The sequence below is a fragment of the Dama dama genome, chromosome 19 (genome assembly GCF_033118175.1).
Source record: "Dama dama isolate Ldn47 chromosome 19, ASM3311817v1, whole genome shotgun sequence".
Lineage (NCBI taxonomy): Eukaryota > Metazoa > Chordata > Mammalia > Artiodactyla > Cervidae > Dama > Dama dama.
In genome coordinates, this window is record NC_083699.1 from 89,586,943 (window position 1) to 89,611,283 (window position 24,341).

Here is a 24,341-nt window from a genome sequence, read left to right on the forward strand (position 1 = left end):
CCCATCCCATCCCTCTGGGTCTTCCCAGTGCACCAGCCCTGAGCACTTGTCTCATGCAGCCAACCTGGGCTGGTGATCTGTTTCACACTTGATAATATACATGTTTCAATGCTATTCTCTCAGATCATCCCACCCTCGCCTTCTCCCACAGAGTCCCAAAGTCTGTTCTATACATCTGTGTCTCTTTTTCTGTCCTGCATATAGGGTTATCATTACCGTCTTTTTTTTTAAATTCCATATATATGCGTTAGTATACTGTATTGGTGTTTATCTTTCTGGCTTACATCACTCTGTTTAATGGGCTCCAGTTTCATCCATCTCATTAGAACTGATTCAAATGTATTCTTTTTGATGGCTGAATAATATTCCATTGTGTATATGTACCATAGCTTTCTTATCCATTCGTCTGCTGATGGGCATCTAGGTTGCTTCCATGTCCTGGCTATTATAAACAGTGCTGCGATGAACATTGGGGTATACGGAGAGAATGGAATCTTAACCACTGGATGGTAATCCATCCAGTGGAAATTCCAATGGTATTTCCCAATGGAAATGAAAAATTTCCAAATGGAATTCCCATCCAATGGAAATTCCCTAGATGTGTTTCTTAAATGTGAGGCAGGGCACAACTTCTGTAATACCACAAACTGTTGAGGTTCCAGGTATTGTCCATATGAAGTGTATTATACACCCTTATCTCAAGAAAATCTCTGAATTTCTCTGCAAGGTCTCACTACCCTCCTAAAACTCCTATCTTGCAGGATAGAAAAAGTCATTTTCTGTTTTGCAGGATTTTTCTCCAAGCATCCTGGGACACATTCCTAAAATACTCCCTGAAGGACAGTGTTTCCAAAAAGCTAACTGAATCCTTCTGGGGGAAGTCCATTTCTACCACCTCCTTATCTATTTTCAGTGCTAGCTCTGCTTATCACCTGTGTAACTAAGAAGAGCCTTTAACCATGGCCTAATAGAAATGTGACACAGAGTAACTGATGTTGCTGATTGGAGAGGTGGCTCAATGGGACATGAAACCTGCATGAGCAGCTCCCCTCATGACTCCATCTGGGCTTCAGTATAAGTGTACATTTCATCCTCTTGACATCACATCTCCTTAAGTTCCTTCAAATATCATCCCCCTCCACTTTTTTTTTTTAAACTATTGTTAGTATTCTCAATCAACCACTGAACAATTAAATGGTGTGGAATAGAGGATGAGAGTACAGACTTGATGGCCTTGATGGCTCAGACAGTAAAGAATCTGCCTGCAATGTGGGAGACCCAGGTTCGATCCTTGGGTCGGGAAGATCCCATGGAGAAGGGAATGGCTACCCACTCCAGTATTCATGCCTGGAGAATCCCATGGACAGAGCCACCTGGCGGGTTACAGTCTGTGGGGTCACAAAAGAGTCAGACACGACTTAGTGACTAAGCATGCACGCACATATATAGTCTGAAGCCAGAGTCTTTAAGTTTCCATCCCAGCTCGGCTATGTGTTAGCTGAGCCACCTTGATAAATCCTCTAACCCCTCTGTAAATCAGTCTGCTCATCTGTAATATGTCCTTCATTAGGTTCTGAAGTTAAATACATGAAAAGCACTTCCAATAATGCCTGGTACATGGTGAGCACTGCACACACCTGAAGCTCTTTGAGATGATTACTATCATGGCATTAAGTACCCAGAAGGGTGCTTAACCAACACTTACCAATGATGTCCTCTGAGGGGCAGGATTTAGGAAGGGAGGTCGCTGAGGTGAGGATTTTAATTTCTAACTCATGCACCTCTGTATTGTTTTAATTTATTACTTTTTATTAGAAGCAACATAAGGAAAACAATTTTAATGGCATCTGGCTAAGAGAATATAAAACAATCTCTCCAAACCTCCCATTAAAAGCTAAGACACAAACCTTTTTTTAAAAAATCCACCCAAATATTTAAAACTAATGTTACCAATCTAAGGTTTGGAACCTGTATGAACTTTCTGTATCTACCAGACCAATTGAGGCAAAGTGGGGGAGGAAAATGGTATCACTGGCCCATCTGTGCTCCACTTCCCAACAAATAGGTACTCAGAACTTCTCAGCCTTTAGCAATAAAAATTTGAGCTCAGTACCAAGCAGAAAACAGAGTAGCAGTCTCCTCCACTTCACAATGAGCTTCTTTGTTTTGAGCCAAGCAACCAGATGTGGCCATGCTTTCCCCATCAGCTTCTCTTTCTACATTCAGTTTAAAACTACAGCTCCCAGAAAACCCCTCGGTAGGAATGGGGATCTGAAAGAGTTACAGGTTTACCTGACACCAACGCAAGGTCTCTGCCCCGCCCACCCTACTTTAATATTCTGGAAAAGTACCTGGAAACTTGTTTGTTTAAGGGGCAAGGGCTCAAGAAACCTCTTCTTTGTGCTGGTCCTGTGTGAACCACTTGAAGACATTAGAAAATAGGAATGAGGAAGGAAAGTTATAAAAGAGCTGGCAGATGACACAGGGCAGTAGAAACTCAAGAAACAGGACAGCCAATGCAACCCCAGAATCCCTGCAGGAATGACAGCCTCAGCAACCACACCCCAGTGGGTGGCCCCCCAGGGCCACTAGTCAGAATGTGCAGGGGACAGAGTTTCCTTCCATGATGGCATCTGAAGGAGGATCCAAAGGAAACAGTCACATTATGAACTGCTATTGCTCTTGTGGGAATAATTTACTGCACCTAAGAACTCAGGCTCCCTCCTTACCAGTTTCAGAACCTTCATTAAATCTAATCACCACAGTATTTACTATGCCAACAACATGGAGCCACAGTTGCTCATGTTGCATCATAAATTGATGCAGTCACTTTGGAAAACAGTCTGGCAGTTATTGAAAGCATTAAACATCAAGCTATCATATGATCCAGCAATACCACTCCCAAGTATAATCCCAGGAGAACTGAAAACATACATTCATGCCAAAACTTGTACACAAATATTCATAGCAGGATTATCCATGACAGCCAAAAAGTGGAAACAATCAAAATGGCTGTCAATTGAGAATAGATAAACAAAATGTGGTACAGTCATACGATGGATGGCTATCCTGTCATAAAAGGGAATGAAGTACTGATAAGTGCTAAAGCGTGAATAAACCTTGAAAACATTATGCTTAGTGAGAGAACCTAGACACAAAAGGACACATACTGTATAATTCTATTTATATGAAAGTCCAGATTAGACAAATTCAGAGAGGTAGAAAGTAGATTAGTGGTTGGCAGAGGATAGGAAAAGAGGAGAATGGGAATAATTGATAACAAGTATGCAGCAGCATGAGAGTGAGGAAATGTTCTTTCAGGATAAGGAAAAAAATGTTCTAGAATTAGGTAGTGGTGATGGATGCTGGGAATGATTGAGGGCAGGAGGAGAAGGGGACGACAGAGGATGAGATGGTTGGATGGCATCACCGACTCAACGGACACGGGTTTGGGTGGACTCTGGGAGTTGGTGATGGACAGGGAGTGCTGCAGTTCATGGGGTTGCAAAGAGTCAGACACAACTGAGTGACTGAACTGAACTGAACTATGGTTGTGCAACCATCAGAATATACTAAAAACCACTCACCATACTTTAAATGGGTGAATTTTATCTCATGTTTATGATACCTCAATAAAACTGGTATATATATTAAAAAAAAAAAAAAAAAAAAAGATCTACCCACCCACCTACACCACCACCACCAAAAGTTAATACAGGGTTTGGGGGAAGTATGGCCAGGGTGACAATTTTTATTTCTATTTCTCTAGCGGTTTTGTTTCGTTTTGTTTCAAAATTTCCCTCTCTGATGTGCAGGTATTACTTCACCAACTGAAGCACTGAGACCAGAGAGACTCTGCTGGATGATTCAAATCCAAACTCTTCTGGGTGAAAGAGATAATCTTGGGCAAGTCAATTATTCTATATCTCAGTCTCCTCATGAAAAAGTGGGGGATAAGATCACTGACCTCGCAGGGTACTTGTGAGTTTAATAAGAGAATGCTGTAAAGGATTTAGATCAGAGCCTGGCATATTAGTAAGTATTCAAGAAATATCAGCTGCCATCATTTTTGTTATTATGAATACAACACAGTAAAATAATACTACTTGTCATTATAGGTAGCACTTACACAGCATTGTTACAGCATTTTACAGAATCTTAAGGTGTTTAGTCCTCATCACTGCCTTGTGAGATAGGTACTCGTATGCCCGTTTTACAGATGAGCATTTACTGTGAAGTGGATGAACACTGGACAGTGACGCGCAGTCTGTACATACATTTTGTGGAAATTTAGGAGCAAGTAAAGAGCATAGAGAGCTGAGGTAATCAAGGAGGACTTCATGAAGTAAGTGACCTTGGAAGGAAAGGAAAGTGGGCCTTGGATAATCTCACAGGGTGGGAAAGTGTGGTGAGGACCTTGAAGGTGAAATGGAAGCTGCCAAGAAGTGGAAAAGATCAACATTTATTTACTGCGAGGAACAAACAGTTTCGCTGTTATGTTATATTCTGCCCCTCAGAAATAACTACTAATTAGGAAAATTTTTAAATATTTAATCATCATATTCTAAAGGGATAAAACATTTTCTTTCCCTCAGTCTTTGACCTTCTTACGTATACATATAAGAAACAATTGCTAGTTAGAAAAATTAGTAAATAATGGTTTTCTTTCTTCTTTCTAAAATAGACTTTAGTGTTTTAATTCCATTTGCCTCCAAGTTCCTACACCTTGGAGATTTTTTTCCACATGGATCTACCGCACCCTTTGTTACAACTGCATAGTACTCCACAATAGGAATATTCTGTGACTCATTTCTCCATTCTCCTACTGATCAGTTTTCCACTATTACAAGCCCTGTTTGTGAATACAGTACTGTTGCTTGTGATCCTGTAGTAGGATCTTTGTTCGAGCCTTTTCTTGGATTGTTTCCTTTTGTTTTTGTTTGTCCTTTCGTTCTTAGATTGTTTTGAGTGCTACTCTGAGGTATCAATTGGAGTAGGAAAAGGCAACCGTCTTCAGTATTCCTAACTAAGAAGATTCCAAGGACAGAGGAGCCTGGCAGGCCACAGTCCCTGAGGTTGTCAAGAGTCGGACACGACTGATTGCAAGCATGATGCCACGACTGAGATATCAACAGGTAACAGGAAGCGGAAATGCTGGGTCATAGATCCAATTTTTAAAACGCGAATCAAGCAGGAGGCAAATGGAAATTTTCTGTACCTTCGTTTCAATTTTGTTGTGAATGTAAAACAGCTCTTTAAAAAAGAAACAAGCAGTCCTTAAATCAAATCAGAGATTGGGCCGGCTCGCACCCCCACTCCGCTTGCATACCAGGAACCCAGACCTGGAGCCGGGGGATCGAGGAGTTCGAATCCGTTAGGCTGCTCAGGTCGAGACCGCGCCGGGCTCAGCCCTCCGAACAAACGCTTGAGGTGCGAGGACGCCTTGACCTACTACCCTCCCTGCACGCGCTCTGGCCCCGCCTCCCGGCCCCTTTCATTGAGAAACGCCTTAGCGATCACGTGAAAGAGGCCTGCCGCCTGCGTGACGTCACGCAGCGCGGGCCAATGGTAGCTTCTGTTTATGTGGGGGGGGGGGGGGGTCGGAATATTCATCCCCATTTCGCCGCCGCCGCGCTGCCCTCTACCGCGGGTGATGAGCGCCGAGCCAGAGCGGGAGGCGGCCCGGCTGCAGCGCTAAGGGGAGGGCCGCGCCGGCTCCTTCTGCAGCCGCGTCTCCGTCAGCTCCCCTCGCCGTCACTGGGGCGCCGTGCTGCTCCAGGCCGGGGCGGAAGCTGCGGCCTTCGCGGGCGGTCGGATCCGCGTCCCGCCTCAGCGCCCGGAGGACATGCGGGAGAGAGAATGAGCCAGAGGGACACGCTGGTACATCTGTTTGCTGGAGGGTACGTTGCAGCGGGGGCTTGCGGACGGTGGTTGAGGGCTGAGGCCGAGGGCCGTGGCCTGAGACGCGGGCTAGAAGGGTGAGGGGGATGCGGCCCGGAAGCGCAGGGGAGCTGGGAGCCGAAGAAGCCCAGAGGGCTGAGGCCCAGGCAGGCAGGGTGGGAGGGTGAAGCCGGCTGGACGTCAGGCTTTGGGCCCGCGGAGCCGGAGCAAGGCCTGGGGAGCGGCCGGCGGCGCTGGGGTCCACGTAGGCCCACGTAGGCCGCGTCGGGGATGCGCGGCCGCGGGAGGACAGTAGCTGCAGGCCTCACGTAGGTTGCCCGGTCTGGTCGGGGGCGGCAAGTGCGGAGGCCGAGGACAAAATGGGCGCCGCACCTCCTCCGTCCCTCCCTGGCGCGCGGGCTGCGGCGGGGCCTCACGTAGCTCACGCCCCTCCTCGAACCTCGCGCGGCTGATTTCCGGGCGCTAGTCGGTCCCGGTCAGTCGTGCTGGAGCTTCCGGCTCCAGCGGGAAGGCTTTGGGGTTCGGTTGCTCGCAGCAGCTGTCTGTTTCTAGCTCAGAAGATTTCCTTCCTGAGCTTTTCCAGGTTGCGAGGTGCTGTCTCAAAGCGACAGTGCGTACGGGGTCAGATTCTTTAACTGAAAATCAACCCTCTTGCACATCCGCTGCTTTTCGTCCGCTTAAAGAAGAAAAGTGGGGGTAGGGGAGAGGTCAGAAGCTTTGACAACAGTTACTGTTTGTACAAGGTTAAGACTGAAAGTCTTAATTCCCTGTTTGCCAGCCTGAGTGCTACAGATCTTTTGTTCAGCCAATTTAGTCTCCTTTTTTAGGTTGTTCTTTCCAAATTTGGAGAGGCATAGCAATTTTAAATTTAGAAGCTACTACTTTTTTGCAGGGTCATAAAGAGTCTTATCAAAAATGGATAAGACGAATTATGCTGAGGTTCTTTTCTGCCTTTGTGACCATATAAAGTCGCATCCCCTCAAAGCATGCAGTTTATTTCTAAATCAGCTACTTTAAGAATATTAAACTAATACATACGCGGTTCTGTTCACAGTGGCTTCACTGGAGTTAGACGTGTGGACTCTATTGCCAGTGATGACCATGCTTTCCTTAGGTTGGCACATTGACTCAACAAACACTGTACACCACTTGTGGACCAGGCACTGTTCTAACATTAAAGTACTTTTCATGTAGTTTGTGAGACTCCGTTTTGGTAGGGTTTGCTTTCTGTATTAACTGTTTAGCAATAATCTTGACAAATTAAATCATTTTTAAACCGATAAGCCGTGTAGGTATTCTTGTAAAGATGTCTTGTTGTGCAAATAATTGGGTTCCCTTCTGTAATTAGATCATAAGGTAATACTTGAAAGTTAGACACACATCTACTTCTGGCCACTATTTTAATCTGAGTGAAAAATGGGCAAACTCTTTGATCTCAGTTGCTTCATCTCTAAAATGAGAACATTGAGACGGTTTCTAAGGCCCTGTTCTAGGTCCTAAAATTTTTATTGCTCTACATACTGTCGAGTTTTGTTTAAAATGTGCTCAGTCACATCCGACTCTTTGTGAACCTATGGACTGCAGCCCACCAGGCTCCTCTGCCCATGGGATTTTCCAGGCGAGAATACTGGAGTGGGTTACCATTTCTTCCTCGAGGGGATCTTCCCCACCCAGGGATTGACCCCTCATCTCCTGCCTTGTCAGGCAGATTCTTAACCAGGGAGTCACCTGGGAAGCCTTGTTAAAAATAGGGCATATTTATTTGCAATGTTAGCTTGATTGCACTAATTTCCCAGTTTGGGAGCCCCTCTGCCCCTCCATACTCCACTATTTTGGCCTGGAGAATTCCATGGTCTGTATCGTCCATGGGAATCACAAAGAGTCGGACACCACTAAGCAACTTTGACTTTTCACTAGCCCCCAAAAAAGAACTTAGTGTGTGCAGGTTATTTAGAGTTTTAAATGAAGTACTTGTTTATAGGACCTGACGTAAGATAGATGCTCAGCCTCATAAATTCTTCCTTTGCATCCTGTCTCCATTATATGTTTATATGTAGTTGCATAAGTTATTTCAGTAAAATTTGGCTTATCTTTCTTAGAGAAACATTAGAGCTAGGAAGGATGGTAAAGATCACCTGGCTTAGCTCCTTCAAAATATGGGGAAATACCAAGGTATAAAAAATGTATTTACCCAAAAAAAAAAAAAAAAATGTATTTACCCAACATCAAACAACTTTTAATACATGCTGAGTGAGAGGTAAATAATCTCTTAGGAACCTTCCAGCTCTGTCTTAAATGAAATCAGTGCTGTGGAATGTTCTGAAAATCTGTATCCTAAGCATTGTGGAAATGCAAATTGACTTGTGGGTAACTTTGTTCTTGGTTGAAGATGTCTGAATGGTTCACCTGGTAAATAATCTGCCTGCTATTGCAGGAAACATGTTCCATCCCTGGGTCAGGAAGATCCCCTGGAAAAGGAAATGGCAACCTTCTCCAGTATTCTCACCTGGAGAATCCCAGGAACAGAGGAGCCTAGTGGTCTACAGTCCCTAGGGTGGCAAAGAGTTGGACACAACTGAGCATGCACACAGACAGTATATCTCAAGTTGTGTATTTAGGCAATCATTTCTTGGACCCTCTTTATAGAAAACTAGATTTCATTTTTTTTATCATGATAGAATTATGTAAATTAAAAGTTAGGGAAACTTATTTTTTACTTTAATAATAACCAGATAGAGAAAAGTAATTCTTCTTATTAGCTGTTGTGCAAGAACCAAAAACCTTTCACAGTCACATTTAATCATTAGACAAAAATCATTTTAAGATAGAACCTTGGAATTGTTTTCTTGATGATTATAATCATATGTATTCAAATATGTGTTTGCATCTCAGATTTTTAGGAGCCTTGTAGTGCTATTATTAAATCAGGAAATTCTGGAACATTCTAGCACTGGACCTTGGGTCTGAGTGACAGCCTCACATGTGTAACTCGTGCTTCCTTTAACACACCCTTTGGTCCCATTAAGTTTTTGTCAGGGTTAATATTCAGAGTAAGGTCATCGGTTAGGCTGTATTAACAGAGGCCGCTCATGACAGCCTGCAAAAAGGATGTATATACAATTTTATTTTAGCTATACTTTTAATAACAGTGTTTGTGTATGAAGGTTTAAGCAGTATGTTTTACATTCTTTGATAGATCTACATTGTTTACTTGCGTGTCAATTGCATATGTTCACCAAGAAGCAGTTTGGGGTTTTTTTCTATTTGAGACAGAGATTGCCTCAAATGGGAGGAATAAATCTCCAACTTAGGTGGATGAATTTTTTTCCTATGTAGCTCCTGTGACAGTGAGAGCTTAAAACATACAGTGGGAAATCTCAGGTTATCTAAGATTGTTTATATTTATATCCTGGAATTAACCCAGTCATTTATTAAACTGTTTATTTCTCATTTATTCAGGAAGAATCTCCAGTGGGTGTCAGATATCTTGATTCTACAGAAATTTTGTCATAGTATTTGTTAAATGACTTCACCTGTTTCCTTGTAAGATCTGGGCAGAAGAAGAATACTTAAATGTATAATTAATGTGGTTTAAATACAGTTTACTTTGTCTGCATTTTTGCTTAGCCTTATTTTCATGATTTTTGCAACTTTTTCTCCTTAAAAATACATTCTTTAATTCTGCCTGATAGATTGTAAGACTAAGGTAAGTTGCTTGTCCTGATGTAGAATATTCTCGAAGAAACTTACATTCCTCTAAGGAGATTATTGTGGTATAGCATTGTGAGTCAGAAACCCCTGGGAGTTCCCAAGAACTTTTGGTGGTCTGAGATGTTAAAGCTCTTCTCATAAAAAAATTAACACATTATTGCCTTTTCACTGTTGACGTTTGGACCGCTGGTGCAAAAGCAATGATGCCTTAGCATGCATCAAGGCAGCATCCCCAGACTCTGTCGGTAGTCACTAGCACTTGCCCTTTAAAAACACAGGTTCACTTAAGAATGTTTTTGAAACAGTAAAAATTAGTTTTAAATCTTGACGCTTGTGTATACAACATTTTATATTCTGCGTGAGAAAATGGGAAACATGAATAAAGTACTTCTGCAATTGTTGCAGCCTCAAACTGAACTAGCCTCTTTTTTCATGAGAACCACTCGATTGTGACTATTCAGACTTGAATATTTGGCAAATACTTTCTCAAAAAAAATGAAAGACGTGGGCCTGTTGCTTCGAGGAAAACCACTGGTAGCATTTGTTGCCATGTGATAAAATCTGAGTTTTGAAGCACTAATTGGAACTTTTGAAATCTTGAATAGACAGGGAATGTAATTTTTAAGATATTGTATAATAAAATGTATCAGCATTTGAAAGACCTGCATAATCTAGTGAACCAGTATTTTTCAAATGACCAGTGCATGGTGTTATAGAATAATACATAGGTAAAGGAGTCAGAACATAAAGCAATGGATTTTAATGTAACAAAGTGAAAGTTTATTTGTATAGTCCAGATTCCATATTGCAGCTAATTTCCAGAGCCTACCACATGTCCAGTTTTAATGTAACATTGAAAAATACCCACAATTATCTGAAAAGGAGGGGTTGAATTGTTATGCTAAGTAAATTATATCATTAGTTAAAAGGTTTCAGTGCCATGGTTGAGGAACAATGGAGCAGGATAAAAGGGAATCGTGGGGGTGGGGGACACTGTAGTTCCAAGTAGCGGAGTCTTGGTGGAGTCCTAACTGAGAAGGTGCTTTTGAATAAAGACCTGGAGGAGAGAGCGTTAACTATTTAGGTAGACCAGGCAGTGAAAAGGCCCTTGGGTAAGTATAGTCAGAGTAATAGAGCCTTATTAGGCCATTTGGCTTTTTTCCTGAAATGGGAAGAGTCACTGCAGGAGTTTTCAAGGCTAACTCTGGTCGCCGTGCATAGAATACACTGTGCATAGGGCAAGGCCAGAGGTGAGGAAATGATTCGGCTATTGAAGTAATCAAAATGAGAGGCAGCAGTTCTTCAGAGAAGGTTGTAATGTATGTGACATGTGAAGAAAAATTAGTGACTGCAAGATTTTTAGTTTGGGCACCTGAAGGAGGAAGAAATTATTGTTAATTAAAATGGGCGAGATTGCAGATGGAATAGGGCTGGGGTGGAGGAAGATAAGTATGTAGTTCCATTTAAGACATAAGTTTGAACAGGATGCAAATATTAGGCGATCCCAGAAAGGAGGTCTGGACTAGAAACAAACATTTAGTCATTAATGGTATATAGATGGTAACATGAGCTTACATGATGTCACTAAGGGAGTAAACATAGGGCAAAAGAGAGGACCTCTAGAAATTTCAGCAAAACAGATCAGAACAAGAGGAACCAACAAAGTAGACCACGAAAATGTGTTCTGAAAGTCAAATGAAGAAACAAATGCATACAATATTAGGAGAGTGGCTGATTAGTTGTCCTCTGTCATTGTCCGTTAAGATGAGATCTGAGAGTTCTTAATCATTGAATTTCACAGTTGTGGAGACCTTTGGTTACTGTGATTAGCGGTTTTCAAGGCATAGCTGGGAGTGGAAATCTGATGGAAGTGGGAGAGAAATTAAACAGTAAGTGGAATTTTGAGATTTGTTGCTGGGGGCGGGCAAAGAAACAAAGCAATAATTGGGGGAGGGAGTTGTTATTTTTACTAAACCTATCTCATACCCTTAGTATATTCTGCTTCTGTAGTGAATTTTAATCCTGATATTTTTGTTTTTCCATGTTTATCTTAGTTGTTGGTCAATGTCTTTTTTTTCAATATAATTAGTGCTTTGATTTTGCTTTAGCATTTTGAAAAAGCCTAGCTTGTTAATTTTTTTTCTGCACGAGAAGCACTACAGATACCCACCCCCACCAAGTACCATTATTCTCAACCACATCTCACATCTGTCTGACTTTTCATAAGTTATTCTTTCAAGTATATAGAATATGTCTTTCATTCTTCAAGAATTTGTATCTTGCTCAAACATTAAAACTTCAGAGTAAGTACCTCTACAAATATATTATCAGAGAAAATAATTTTCAGTAAGACTTTCTAAACATGGTTTTTATCGAATTTCAAAGACGGGCTACATTTTTGTGATTGCAAAATTCTGACATTTTAATGAGTCTTTTTCTTAGAGGTATTTCTTAATTTGACTAATGTCCTAATTAGGAAATTATAGGGAGTGTTACCTGCAGCAGAGAGATAACGGAATATTTTAGCCTATTCACTTTGCTTTGCCAAGCTAAACACTGCTGTTGTTTGACAAAATAGGTTTGCTTGGTGTTAACAAATATATTTCTAAAGACCTATTATATATATGTACATACATATAAATATATGTGTGTGTGTACAGCTAAATATTGTGGACCCAAGCAGAATAGACTGTCCATTTATGAATTACCTTGCCTAGTAAAAAGAAGTGTCCTGATCCATACATGCTCAAAAGGTCAAAATCAGAGATATATGTGTAACAACCACAGTCTTAAATCCCATTGCTTTTTCATGACCCGTCCTTTCCTTGGGCTTTCCCTGGTGGCTCATACAGTAAAGAATCCGCCTGCAGTACAAGAGACCTGGGTTCGATCCCTGGGTTGAAAAGATCCCCTAGAGAAGGGAATGGCAACCCACTCCAATATTCTTGCCTGGAGAATTCCATGGACAGAGGAGCTTGGTAGGCTACAGTCCATGAAAGAGTCGGACAGGATTGAGGGACTAACACTTTCACTTTTCATCCTTTCCTAAGGAGAAACCTGGGGCACCAGTTAGATTCTTCCACAGATATGTCTAGTAAAAGTTTCTAAACCCAGAGAAACTGAATCTAGTGGTTCAGGCCCTTGAGGCTGTCCTGATGGTGGCGTTCTGCATATGCACTGACCCTAGGGATTTATGACTCTTGGCATCGTGGCTGAAACTGATATGCTTGTTACTCATGTTAGTGAATAATTTCTTTTTCCCTTTCCCTATCTTCCCCCAACCTCTCAAGTTTCTGATTCCTGTGTTGCTGTAACTTGGGTGTAGGAGAGTACTTTAGGGCCCTCAGAGGCCTCTCTGTTTCTTAAAGACCTGTTTTCCCAGATTTTTTTGTGTTTTGTTTTTTAACCAGTTTCTTGGTTACATTGTGCCTAGCTTCAAGGGGGAAAAAATTCCATTCTAAGCAGCTTTTAGTCTCTGCTTTACTCTCAAGGGATCTGTAGGCCCTTGAGTAGTTAGAACGTCTGACATGTCAAATTTTTTTATCTTCATTATATACTATAAACAAGAAGAAGCAACATTGGAAAGTTCTGAGACATTTACACTCCCAAATTACCATAGGCTAAAAATGTGTCCACAATCCAGTAAATTCCTGGGGAGACTTGATTTACTTATTGTATAATTTCTCAAACATCATGAAAATAGAATAGTTTTAAACGTCTTGTAAAGATGTTTGTTGATGACCATGTTAAACAGTGTTTAGATATTCTCTAAAATCGATTCATAGTTACATGGTAAGCTCTCACCAAGCAGCCTTGGCTTCATATCTTTAAAAGGTGTGACATTTGCCTTTGAAACTTTAAAATGTGCATTGATCCAAGTATTCATAGTTCTACTAAGAGAATGTAGTTGAAGTTTTTTAACCTGGATATAACAAAGGTATAACAAACAAATTTACATTACATTTAAGTTTTACTTGATTAGAAACCACCCTTGCTAGATTTTTGATGTTGCAGAATAACTATATGCTCTTTTGCTGTCAAAGTTGGCTATTCTCTCTTTGGAATTGTTTGCTAATCAAACCTTTTAAAGCAAATGTTTGAGACACTTTGAATTGTAACTTTTAACAGTAAAGCATCCAACTTAGTACTTTTATTAGTAGCAAATTACATTGGTGACACCTTGCAATCTTAACTCAATGGCCACATCACTGAATCACGGACTCGGGACCACTTAGAAGGTTAGACATGCAATGAGGCTCTGCTTTAAGGCCCTGCAGTGGAGATGGTCAGGGGAAATATGAAAGGAAGTTTAAAATGTAGAGCATGTGAGACGTGAAGATAGTCATCAGAAAGCCTCTTTGTCCCTTTTTCTCCCTTTGAACTGATGCTTGTCCTCCAAAACCACAGGAGCATGCTTGGTGTGTTAAATTAGAGCAGAGGTCAGTGTGGTCGGAGCAGAGGGAGAAGGGAAATAGATGAGATTGTGTGAGGTTTTATAGACCCTTGTGAGGACTTTGGCTTTTAGTCTGAATGACATAGGCAGTCTTTGAAAAGACTTGATCTGGCTTAAGATTTCAATGCAGTCACTTTATCGAGTATACATGGGAGGGAGTGGGGCAAGGGTAGAAGCAGAGAGACACTAATTAGGTTGCTCCAGTAACCTCAATACAATATTGTGGCTTAGACCAGGGTGGAAATGGTGAGAGGTAGGTCACAATTCAAAATTTATTGTGGAGTTCTGAGTCAAAGACATTTGCACAAACACACCATTTTTCATGGAGTCCATTGAGTCCCAGAAATGTCAACCACATTCTCCAGGTAAAAACCCTTGCTGTTTTTAAAGGACATTTACTGCTAAAATTTTGATTAAAAATTTATTTGAAAATAAAGATGTATGCATGAGGCTTTTAAAAAAGCTGCTAAAAGATCACGAAAACCATTTCCCTGCTGCCTTACCCCATGTCTCCTTCCCAGTGGGAACTTATTTTATCTGTTTAATCATTAGGTTTAGAATTCTAGAATAACTTATCTTCTGCAGTTGTTGAGAAATCTGATGTTATTATGGCTTCTTAATGTATGTGATCTTTTGTTCTTTCTAGAAGTCTCTGCTTCTACCCTTGCCCCACTCCCTCCAATGTATACTCAGTATTTTGAGGGATTGCAGTATTGTAACTTGACGTGAGTTTCTTGGATCCATTGTACCTGTTAAACCTGAACTCAGAGTTTGAGTTCATGTTCTTCAGAGAATTAGGCTTCTGCCCTGGAATACAGTTTTACCCACTGTAGGTGGGGGAGGGAGAGACTACAACCTGAGTATCCCACTTTGCTTCATTACCTGTCAGTGTTCAATTCTTTGCCTGTCTCCATCTTGAGTACTTGGTGCTCTTGGTCTCTAGACCTCTAAGGGGGCTCAGCAGGGCAAAACTGTTACTACTCTTTGGTATTTCCTTCTGCAAGCCTTTCTTCCTCTTTGCCTAGACAGTTAATCCTTCCCATTTGCTTCACTGCTTGAAACCTTTCTCCTCTCTTTGTCCCTGTGGCGTTTTCCTTTAGACAGTGGAGAGGAGCTAAATCTAATGTAGTTATTCCTTTTTTCACAAAATAGGGATTTTAAATGTTTATCAACAGCAATAGTTTTGTTCTCTACATCGATTAATGATGATTTCAGTGTACAAAATAATTACTTTAAAATAACTTAAAGCAGCATGAGAAACACTGGAGTATTACTCTTGTACTGCATACCTATTGCATTTTATAACGTGAAACTCCTTCAGGACAGTATAAGTGTTTGTGTGTATAACCCTTACACTTAGCCCAGCTCTGTACAGTTTAGATCTTCATATATTTTATTTATTGAGGTTTTTTTTTTTAAGGAATCATACTGTATATGTCTAGTTTGATCTGGCCCATTTGTAATAGTTCCGTTAAAAAAAATTTAGTTGCTATTATCAGTAATTGACACTGACAACTTTTTTTTTCGATTTATGTAACTTTATTGGTAAAAAAAAAATCAGTTCCTAGCAGAACATTAGTTGATCACTCATCCATTGATCCATTGCATCATTTATTCAGTGCTTTATTAAACTGTATTGGAAGGTAGATTAATCTACTAATATCTCCAAGCCTCCTAACAACGTAAATGAAGGTTACAAAATGTTTGAAACCCTATTTTGGAAGAGTCGGACATGACTGAGCAACCCACACTTTCACTTCACTTTTCTTTGGAGCACAAAAGGCTGTTTGACTTCCAATTTCCATTCTCTGTAGAAGAACAGGTCATTCCTTTGTTGACATACATAAAATCACATCACATTTTCTGTTCTACTGATGCTATAAATTCAATACTAGTTTTCCAGCCACATCAGTTATGAACATAAAGTATATTATGTAACCTCAAATCTTTTTAACCATGGAAGGCTTAAACAAGAATGGATGCTCTTAGAATAACGCTGCTTCCTTTGATGTGACAACTCAGCATCCATCTCCCTCCCTCTGAGATGATTCCCCAGCATGTTAGAGCAGTGAGAAACCATTTTACTTGCATCACCAAGGCAGAGTGGAGACATTGGCCAGCAAGCCTTGTGAGGCATAGATGCTGTTTTTCCCTGTTAGGTTGGTTGGTGGTTTCCTTTGTGTAATGTGTTTGTTCTCTCAGAACCAGGAATGACTGAGTATAGGTAGTCATTCCTATGTGCTAACTTTACTTTTTGTTTCTATAGAAGGAGTTTATGTTCACTGTGAAAAAACCGAAAACATATTCTTTTTTTTTTTTGAAAACATATTCTTTACAGAATATAAAATCTGCATGTTTATTACATGCTCTTGGCCTGTTGGATTTTATGTTCAGTAAATTCCAAAGTAAATATATTAAACAGCTTTTTAAAAGCTAGGCAAATTCAGATTAGAAACAAGTATGATTTACTGTAAATAAATCACTGTTACAGTCTGAATACAGCATGGTTTACCACATAGGCTCTCTTGAGTTTACTGTGATGGTCATCCCTTATTACATAATCTCAGCCATTGACATAGATAAACTGGCTTCTGTTTAGGGTACTCCTTTGGCCTTATATATAATTAGGTCTTTCATTGTATTTCGTAGCTGAAAAAGTCAGTATTATTCACTGAGTACAGAAGTCTCTTGGATTACTTACTTTTGTTTCAAATCTTTCATAGCCTCTACTATACTTTTATAGCCTCTGCTATTTTTGAAAATGTAATTATGGTTTTGATATTTTTTGTGGGATTAAATTTTTAAATTTTCTACTTAAAGCCATAAGTGGAGTTTTTGAGAAATTATTTGGTTTCCCAGTACTTACAAAGGTTTGCTTATACTATGCTTACTATACTGTAATCTATTAAGTGTGCAATAACATTATGTCTTTTTAAAAACCACAACAGTGTATACACCTTTATGTAAAAATAGAGATGACCCATGAGCAACACAGGTTTGAACTGCACAGGTTCACTTACAGACGAGATTTTTTTCAGTAAATGTATACTACAGTTCTACACAACCTGTGGTTGGTTGAATCCACAAATGTGGAACCACAGGTATAATTTTACATGGATTTTTGACTGCAGAGTTTTGGCATCCCTAACCCCGAGTTACTCAAGGGTCAAGATGTGGTTGATTGCTGGGGTTTCCCTGGTGGTCCAGTGGTTAGAACTCCATGCTTCCACTGAAGGAGTCTCGAGTGCCATCCCTGATCAGGGAACTAAGATCCCGCAAGCTGCAAGGCACAGGCAATTAAAAAAACAAAATTAAAAAAAAAAAAAAGACAAATGGACTTGATTGGTATTTAATTTTAAAAAGTAATTTAGTTGCTTAGTTGTGTCTGACTTTTTCATGACCCTATGGATTGTAGCCCACCAGGCTTCTCTGTCCATGAGATTTTCCAGGCAAGAATACTGGAGTGGGTTGCCATTTCCTTCTCCAGGGGGTCTTCCCTACTCAGTGTTCAAACTTGTGTCTCCTGCATTGGCAGACAGGTTCTTTACCACTGAGCCAATGGGAAACTGCCTCCCCAAAAAGTGCTGACCATCATCTAACAACATAGAGTTGCCACAAACTTTCAATTTATAAAAAACTCAATACCTGTGAAGCATGATATAATGAGGTATGCCTATACTGTAATCAAAACATAGGACATTTCTATTACCCCAAGAATTCCTCCTTGCCCCTCGCAGTCGATTCTTCCCACCTCCATTGCCTTTTGATAACTGCTGATCTTATTTTGGTTCTAGTTTTGCCTTTTCCAGTATGTCATAAAATGAAGGCCTTTTGTGCCAGTTAAGTGTGTGGTCTTTTTTTTTTTTACCCCCACCCCCCACCCCCCTGCAGTTAGCTGACTGCTTTTGAGGTTGGTTTAGGTTGTGGCTTTTTATTATAGAGTGGTAATCCATTGTATAGATAGAACATAACCTGTTTATCTGTAATCGGGTGATGGACATTTTCGCTTTTGGCTGAACTTTTGACTTTTAAGAGTAAAACTGCTATAAACATTTGTGGACGGGTCTTTGAGTGGGCATGTGTAGGCATACCACATTTTATTGTTCTTTGTTTTATTGTATAGCATGACCTGGTGGGCTACAGTCCATGGGATTACCAAGAGTCGGGCACAACTAAGTGACTAACACTTAACTTAACGATTGATTTACAATGTTGTGTTAGTTTCTGGTATACAGCAAAGTGATTCAGTTATATGTATATATCCTTGTCAGATTCTTTTCCATTATTACAAGTTTATTAGGAGATACTGAATATAGTTCCATGTGCTATATAGTAAAACCTTGTTTTGTGTGTGTGTGTGTGTGTGTGTGTGTGTGTGTGTGTGTGTGTGTGTGTGTGTGTGTATCTGGTTTGTATCTGCTAATTTATCCCTCACTCACCCTTTCCCCTTTAGTAACCATAAATTTTCTGTGTCTGAATCTGCTTCTGTTTTGTGAATAAGTTCATTTGTAAAAATTTTTTTAGACTCCACATATAAGTGATATCATGTATTTGTCTTTCCCTGTCTTACTTCATTTAGGTCCATCCATCTTTCTGTAAATGGCATTATTTCAATTTTTTTTTCATGGCTGAGTAACATTCCATTGTGTATATATATACCACATCTTCTTTATCCATTCATCTGTTGATGTCTGTTTACATTGCTTCCATGTCCTAGTTGTTGTAAATAGTGCTACTATCAACACTGGGTGCGTGTATCTTTTTGAGTCAGAGTTTTCTCCATCTGTATGCCCAGGAGTGGGATTGCTCAGTTATATCAGACTCTTTGTGACCCCCATGGACTGTAGCCTGGCAGGTTCCTCTGTCCATGGAGTTTTCCAGGCAAGAATTACTGGAGTGGGTTGCCATTTCTTACTCCAGGGGATCTTCCCGACCCAGGGATCAAAAACACATCTCTTATGTTTCCTCTATTAGCAGGCAGATTTTTCACCACTGAGCCATCTGGGATTGGGAGCAATACTTGTTGAAATTAATCATTTTCTGGGAGGAGCTCCTAACAGAGGGCTCCCTTCCAATCCTGCCATGTACACAACTTCACCTTCTTTGGATGAAGCCTGGCCTTTGGTGTGGTTGGTGATGGTTCATTTCCCTTGCCGCATGATCTCTTCAGTTCCAGTTTTCTTCACCCACTTTAAAAATGAAACTTTTGTTACATTTTCAGTGGAGAATTGAGTGGGGAAATATGATCAGGAAGTTTTTTCACTTATGTAGAACCCTAACATCACCAAGCAGCTGGTGCAAATAATTTTTTGAGGCTTGATTTAAACATTTTGAGTATGTCGGCTATCTCCTATGTGGTATAACATTGATTATTCTCAGTTAATGTCTTGATTTGATTACTGTCAGCTTCAACTGGGCTACCCAGCCATGGAGCATCAAGAAATCTCTAGCACGAAAGCTTTGCAAACCACTTTTGATATATTTGATCAGTCACAGCATGTTCCCATACACTGCACAAATCCTTTTTGGTATTTCAGTTGTGTTTTTACTTTTAAATTTTAATCCATTAGTAGATGTGCAGTGCTCCCTCATTGTGGTTTTAATTTTCATTTTCCTGGTGACAAATGATTTTGAAAAATCTTCTGTTTTATTTGTATCCATATGTCTTAGGTGAAGTGTCTGTTTGTCTTTTTTTTTTTTTTTTCCAGTTTTGTTTCGGAATATAATCCCAAACAATATAATCTGGACTGCAAGAGTAGGAAGTCAGGAAGCACCTGGAGTAACAGGCAAATTTGGACTTGGAATGAATCAGGGCAAAGGCTAATAGAGTTTTGTCAAGAGAATGCAACCTAGACAGCATACTAAAAAGCAGAGACATTACTTTGCCAACAAAGGTCCATTTAGTTAAGGCTATGGTTTTTCCAGTGGTCATGTATGGATGTGTGAGTTGGACTATAAAGAAAGCTGAGCGCTGAAGAATTGATGCTTTTGAACTGTGGTATTGGAGAAGACTCTTGAGAGTCCCTTGGACTGCAAGGAGATCCAACCAGTCCATCCTAAAGGAGATCAGTCCTGGGTGTTCATCGGAAGGACTGATGTTGAAGCTGAAACTCCCATACTTTGGCCACCTGATGTGAAGAGCTGACTCATTGGAAAAGATTGAAGGCAGGAGGAGAAGGGGACGACAGAGGATGAGATGGTTGGATGGCATCACCGACTCAATGGACTTGGGTTTGGGTGGACTCCAGGAGTTGGTGATGGACAGGGAGGCCTGGTGTGCTGTGATTCATGGAGTCGCAAAGAGTCAGACACGACTGAGCAACTGAACTGAAGAGAATGCAGTGCTATAGCAAACACCCTCTTTCAACAACACAAGACAAGACTCTATACATGAAAATCACCAAATGGTCAACACTGAAATCAGATTGATTATATTCTTTGCAGCCAAAGATGGAGAAGCTCTATACAGTCAGCAAAAACAAGACCAGGAGTTGACTGGCTCAGATCATGAACTCCTTATTGCAAAATTTAGACTTAAATTGAAGAAAGTATGGAAAACCACTAGACAGTTCAGGTATGACCTGAACCAAATCCCTTACGATTATACTGTGGAAGTGAAAAATAGATTTAAGGGACTAGATTTGATAGACAGTGTGTCTAATGAGCTATGGGCAGAGGTTCGTGACGTTATACAGGAGACAGGGATCAAGACCATCCCCAAGAAAAAGAAATGCAAAAAAGCAAAATGGCTCTTTGAGGAGGCCTTACAAATAGCTGTGAAAAGAATAGAAGCAAAAAACAAAGGAGAAAAGGAAAGATATACCCATTTGAATGCAGAGTTCCAAAGAATAGCAAGGAGAGATAAGAAGGCCTTCCTCAGTAATCAGTGCAAAGAAATAGAGGAAATCAGTAGAATGGGAAAGACGAGAGAGCTCTTCAAGAAAATTAGAGATACCAAGGGAACATTTCATGCAAAGATGGGTTCAATAAAGGACAGAAATGGTATGGACCTAACAGAAGCAGAAGATATTAAGAAGAGGTGCAAGAGTACACAGAACAACTATACAAAAAAGATCTTCATGACCCAGATAATCACGATGGTGTGGTTACTCACCTAGAGCCACACATCCTGGAATGTGAAGTCAGGTGGGCTTAGGAAGCATCAGAGCTAGTGGAAGTGATGGAATTCCAGTTGTGCTATTTCAAATCCTAAAAGATGATGCTGCAGAAGGTTTCTGCTAGTCACAAGGAGCAGTCATCACCATGAAGGATTTTAGTGCTTTTCTAGATATAAGGACATAAAGAATTGGGTTCATAAAATCAGCTCCTAGAAATATCTATCTGGAGACTGTTCTGCCAGTTCTTCCCCAAGCAGAGTGCCTCATTTCTGCTCTCCACCCTGAACTCCTTTCAGGGGTTGTTGAAAATCAGCAGCTGCAGCAGCACATGATTTAGTCCTTGTAGAGGTAGATGGCGAGTGCCAGTTTGTAGTTGACAGGATCCCTCATGGTCATAAATCAACCACACTTTGGGAGGCATTTTATGATCATTTTGTCCCGTGGTGCTAGGAACGCATTCCTAGATCTGGCAGAGATTTCACTTCTAGTACTTGACTGGGTCTTTTCAACAGTAACCAAAGGACTCTGTACCACCTGTCTTTACCTGTTATGATCCAGGGGGAAATGTCCTCTTATTTATCTTCCTATATCTAGAGTTAAGATCATAACTCATAAAATTATATTTTTGTCAGATACTGAATCACACATTTGGTAATGCAAGAAACAATAATCTTGTAAAATAGCTAGCAGTGTTATTAAAATCGTAAGAATTAAGCCAAGATCTTGTACTCGGTGCAGCCCATTATATTCTCAGGTTGTCAAGACTATTTCTTGAGCATTGAAAGATAGGGTAGGAGTTTGAGAAATAGGATGTATCTCACATAATTGTCTCAGTTTCAACACAAGTAATACCTGGGCAAGGAGTACTAAGTAAACCGTTATAACAGTGTTTAAAGCTGTGATGTCATGTACCAATACATTTTAACAGTAGCACCCACTGTTTGGACTCTTCAGCTAATTTTTCTTGCTAGGTAGATACTAAACTGTTACTTTTAGCTTCTAAATGTTTCTATATAGTCAAATACATGAAACATGTAAAAAATTATTTAGTCTCCTTAATACAGAAGTTGTAGATTTTAGTACCTTCTCAAAGCCCCAGTTGCTCATTTTATTTCACAGCTCTGTGCATGTGTACTAATTTATGAATTAAGTAGAATTTTGTTCTTTGTACTTTCTTATAGATGTGGTGGTACAGTGGGAGCTATTCTGACATGTCCACTGGAAGTTGTGAAAACACGGCTGCAGTCATCTTCCGTGACACTTTATATCTCTGAAGTTCAGCTGAGTACCATGGCTGGAGCCAGTGTCAATCGAGTAGTGTCTCCTGGACCTCTCCATTGTCTAAAGTGAGAGCACAGTATTCATTAATTTTTGTTGTTGTTGGTTTACCTTAATGATGATGGCCATGTTGACTTATTTATATTCTGCCATATTTAAAAAGGTTTTACAGACGTAATGACAGAATTACTGTCACTTGTTCAGTAGAAACAGTAATCCCTCCATTAGGAGAGAAAAAGTAAGTTGGATAATATAAAATGTAATATTATTTCCAAATCATGTGCATTTAAAATATTTTTCTACATTTATCCATTCAATTTATTTTCAAAAGACATATTTCAGAAAAGATATCAAAATAAACTCATACTTTGTGTTTATTTTGTTTTGGATTATGAATTCTAAATTTAGTTTTTGAAATGTGATAATGTTAAATGCTAATTCTTAGGTGTGTTTTTTAATTTTCAAAGTACTCACACATAAGTACATCCAATTAATGACAGTCTGATTTTTATACAGCCTAAATATAACCAAGATTTAAAGCAGATTTTAAAATGTAATTTAGTGTTTGGCATTTCTTAGTGGTTTGAAAAAGATGTATTTTCACACTCTGTCATACTTCATTACATTACAAGTTAGATTTGAAATTTCAAAACTGTTGAAAATGGGGGACTTGCCTGGTGGTCCAGTGGCTAAGACTCCATGCACCCAAAGCACAGGCCCCGGGTTTGATCCCTGGTCAGGGAACTAGATCTCACATGCCACAAATAAGACCCAGTACCGACAAATAAATACATAAATATCTTTTTAAAAAACTATTGAAATTGGATTTTACACATTTAAACCCAGGAGACGTGGGTTTGATCCCTGGGTTGGGAAGATGCCCTGGAGAAGGAAATAGCAGCCCACTCTCATATTCTTGCCTGGGAAATCCCATGGACAGAGGAGTATGGTGGGCTATAGTCCATGGGGTTGCAAAGAATTGGACACAGCTTAGTGACCGAGCACAAGCATGAACAGGTGACTCAAGGCCTGTGTGTCTGTCTTATCAGCTCACTTGGGACATAATCTATTTGAACTTAGTTCAGTGGTGTTTATTTTGTGGCAGCAAGTAAACTCATACTTGTGTTTACTTTCACTACTAAAAGGTTTCATCACTTTTTTCAAACTTACCTAAGTACTTGAGTAGACAGAATAAAATTGTTAACGATTTTGGGTTAACATGCCATAGTTACAGATAAGTACTTCTCTGTGGTTAATGATAAATCTTTTAATACCATGATTTTGACATTACCACTGACTTCCTCTTAAAATTCTTCCTTTGACCTTTTTGACAGTGCTATATTTTTTTATTCATTTTTCAGTGGTTTTGCCTTCTCTGACTTTCCCCAGAGGAACTAATAGGAATCCCTCTGGTTTCTGTTTTAATTTCTCAGTTTTTCAGGAACTGTAACCCACCACGCTTCTCTGTCCATGGCATTTCCCAGCAAGAATACTAGAGTGGGTTGCCATTTCCTTCTCCAGGGGATCTTTCCAACCCAGGGATCAAGGCCAAGTCTCTTGCATCATCTGCATTGGCAGGTGGATTCTTTACCGTTAGTGCCACCTAGGACTCCCCCATGTAAAAAGTCAGTTTAATGTTTCACCTATCATCAGTACCCAGATGACTTCCAAGTCTGCATTTTCTTGCCTTAACCTCTCTTCATATTCCCATTTTTTCCCCCTAATCAATCTGTTTTATGGCTTCTTCCTTTTTTCCCATCATCTCTATTCAGAGATAATTTACATACTGTAAAATTCACCCATTTAAGGTGTATAGCTCAGTTGTTCTTAGTATATTATATTCACAGAGTTTGCATTCACAGAGTTGTATGTTCACATCA

General features: G+C 40.1%; 1 protein-coding gene across 1 annotated transcript in view; it reads left to right on the top strand.

The window, feature by feature from the left end:
- The first annotated feature begins 5,605 nt into the window (after positions 1–5,605).
- SLC25A36 (solute carrier family 25 member 36) overlaps positions 5,606–24,341 on the top strand; it is a 38,893-nt gene continuing 20,157 nt past the window's right edge. Inside the window, exons 1-2 of the mRNA XM_061167709.1 lie at positions 5,606–5,900; positions 22,365–22,529. Of these exons, the coding sequence (XP_061023692.1) occupies positions 5,860–5,900; positions 22,365–22,529 (206 nt within the window). The 5' untranslated portion in view covers positions 5,606–5,859. The remainder of the gene's footprint in view (positions 5,901–22,364; positions 22,530–24,341) is intronic.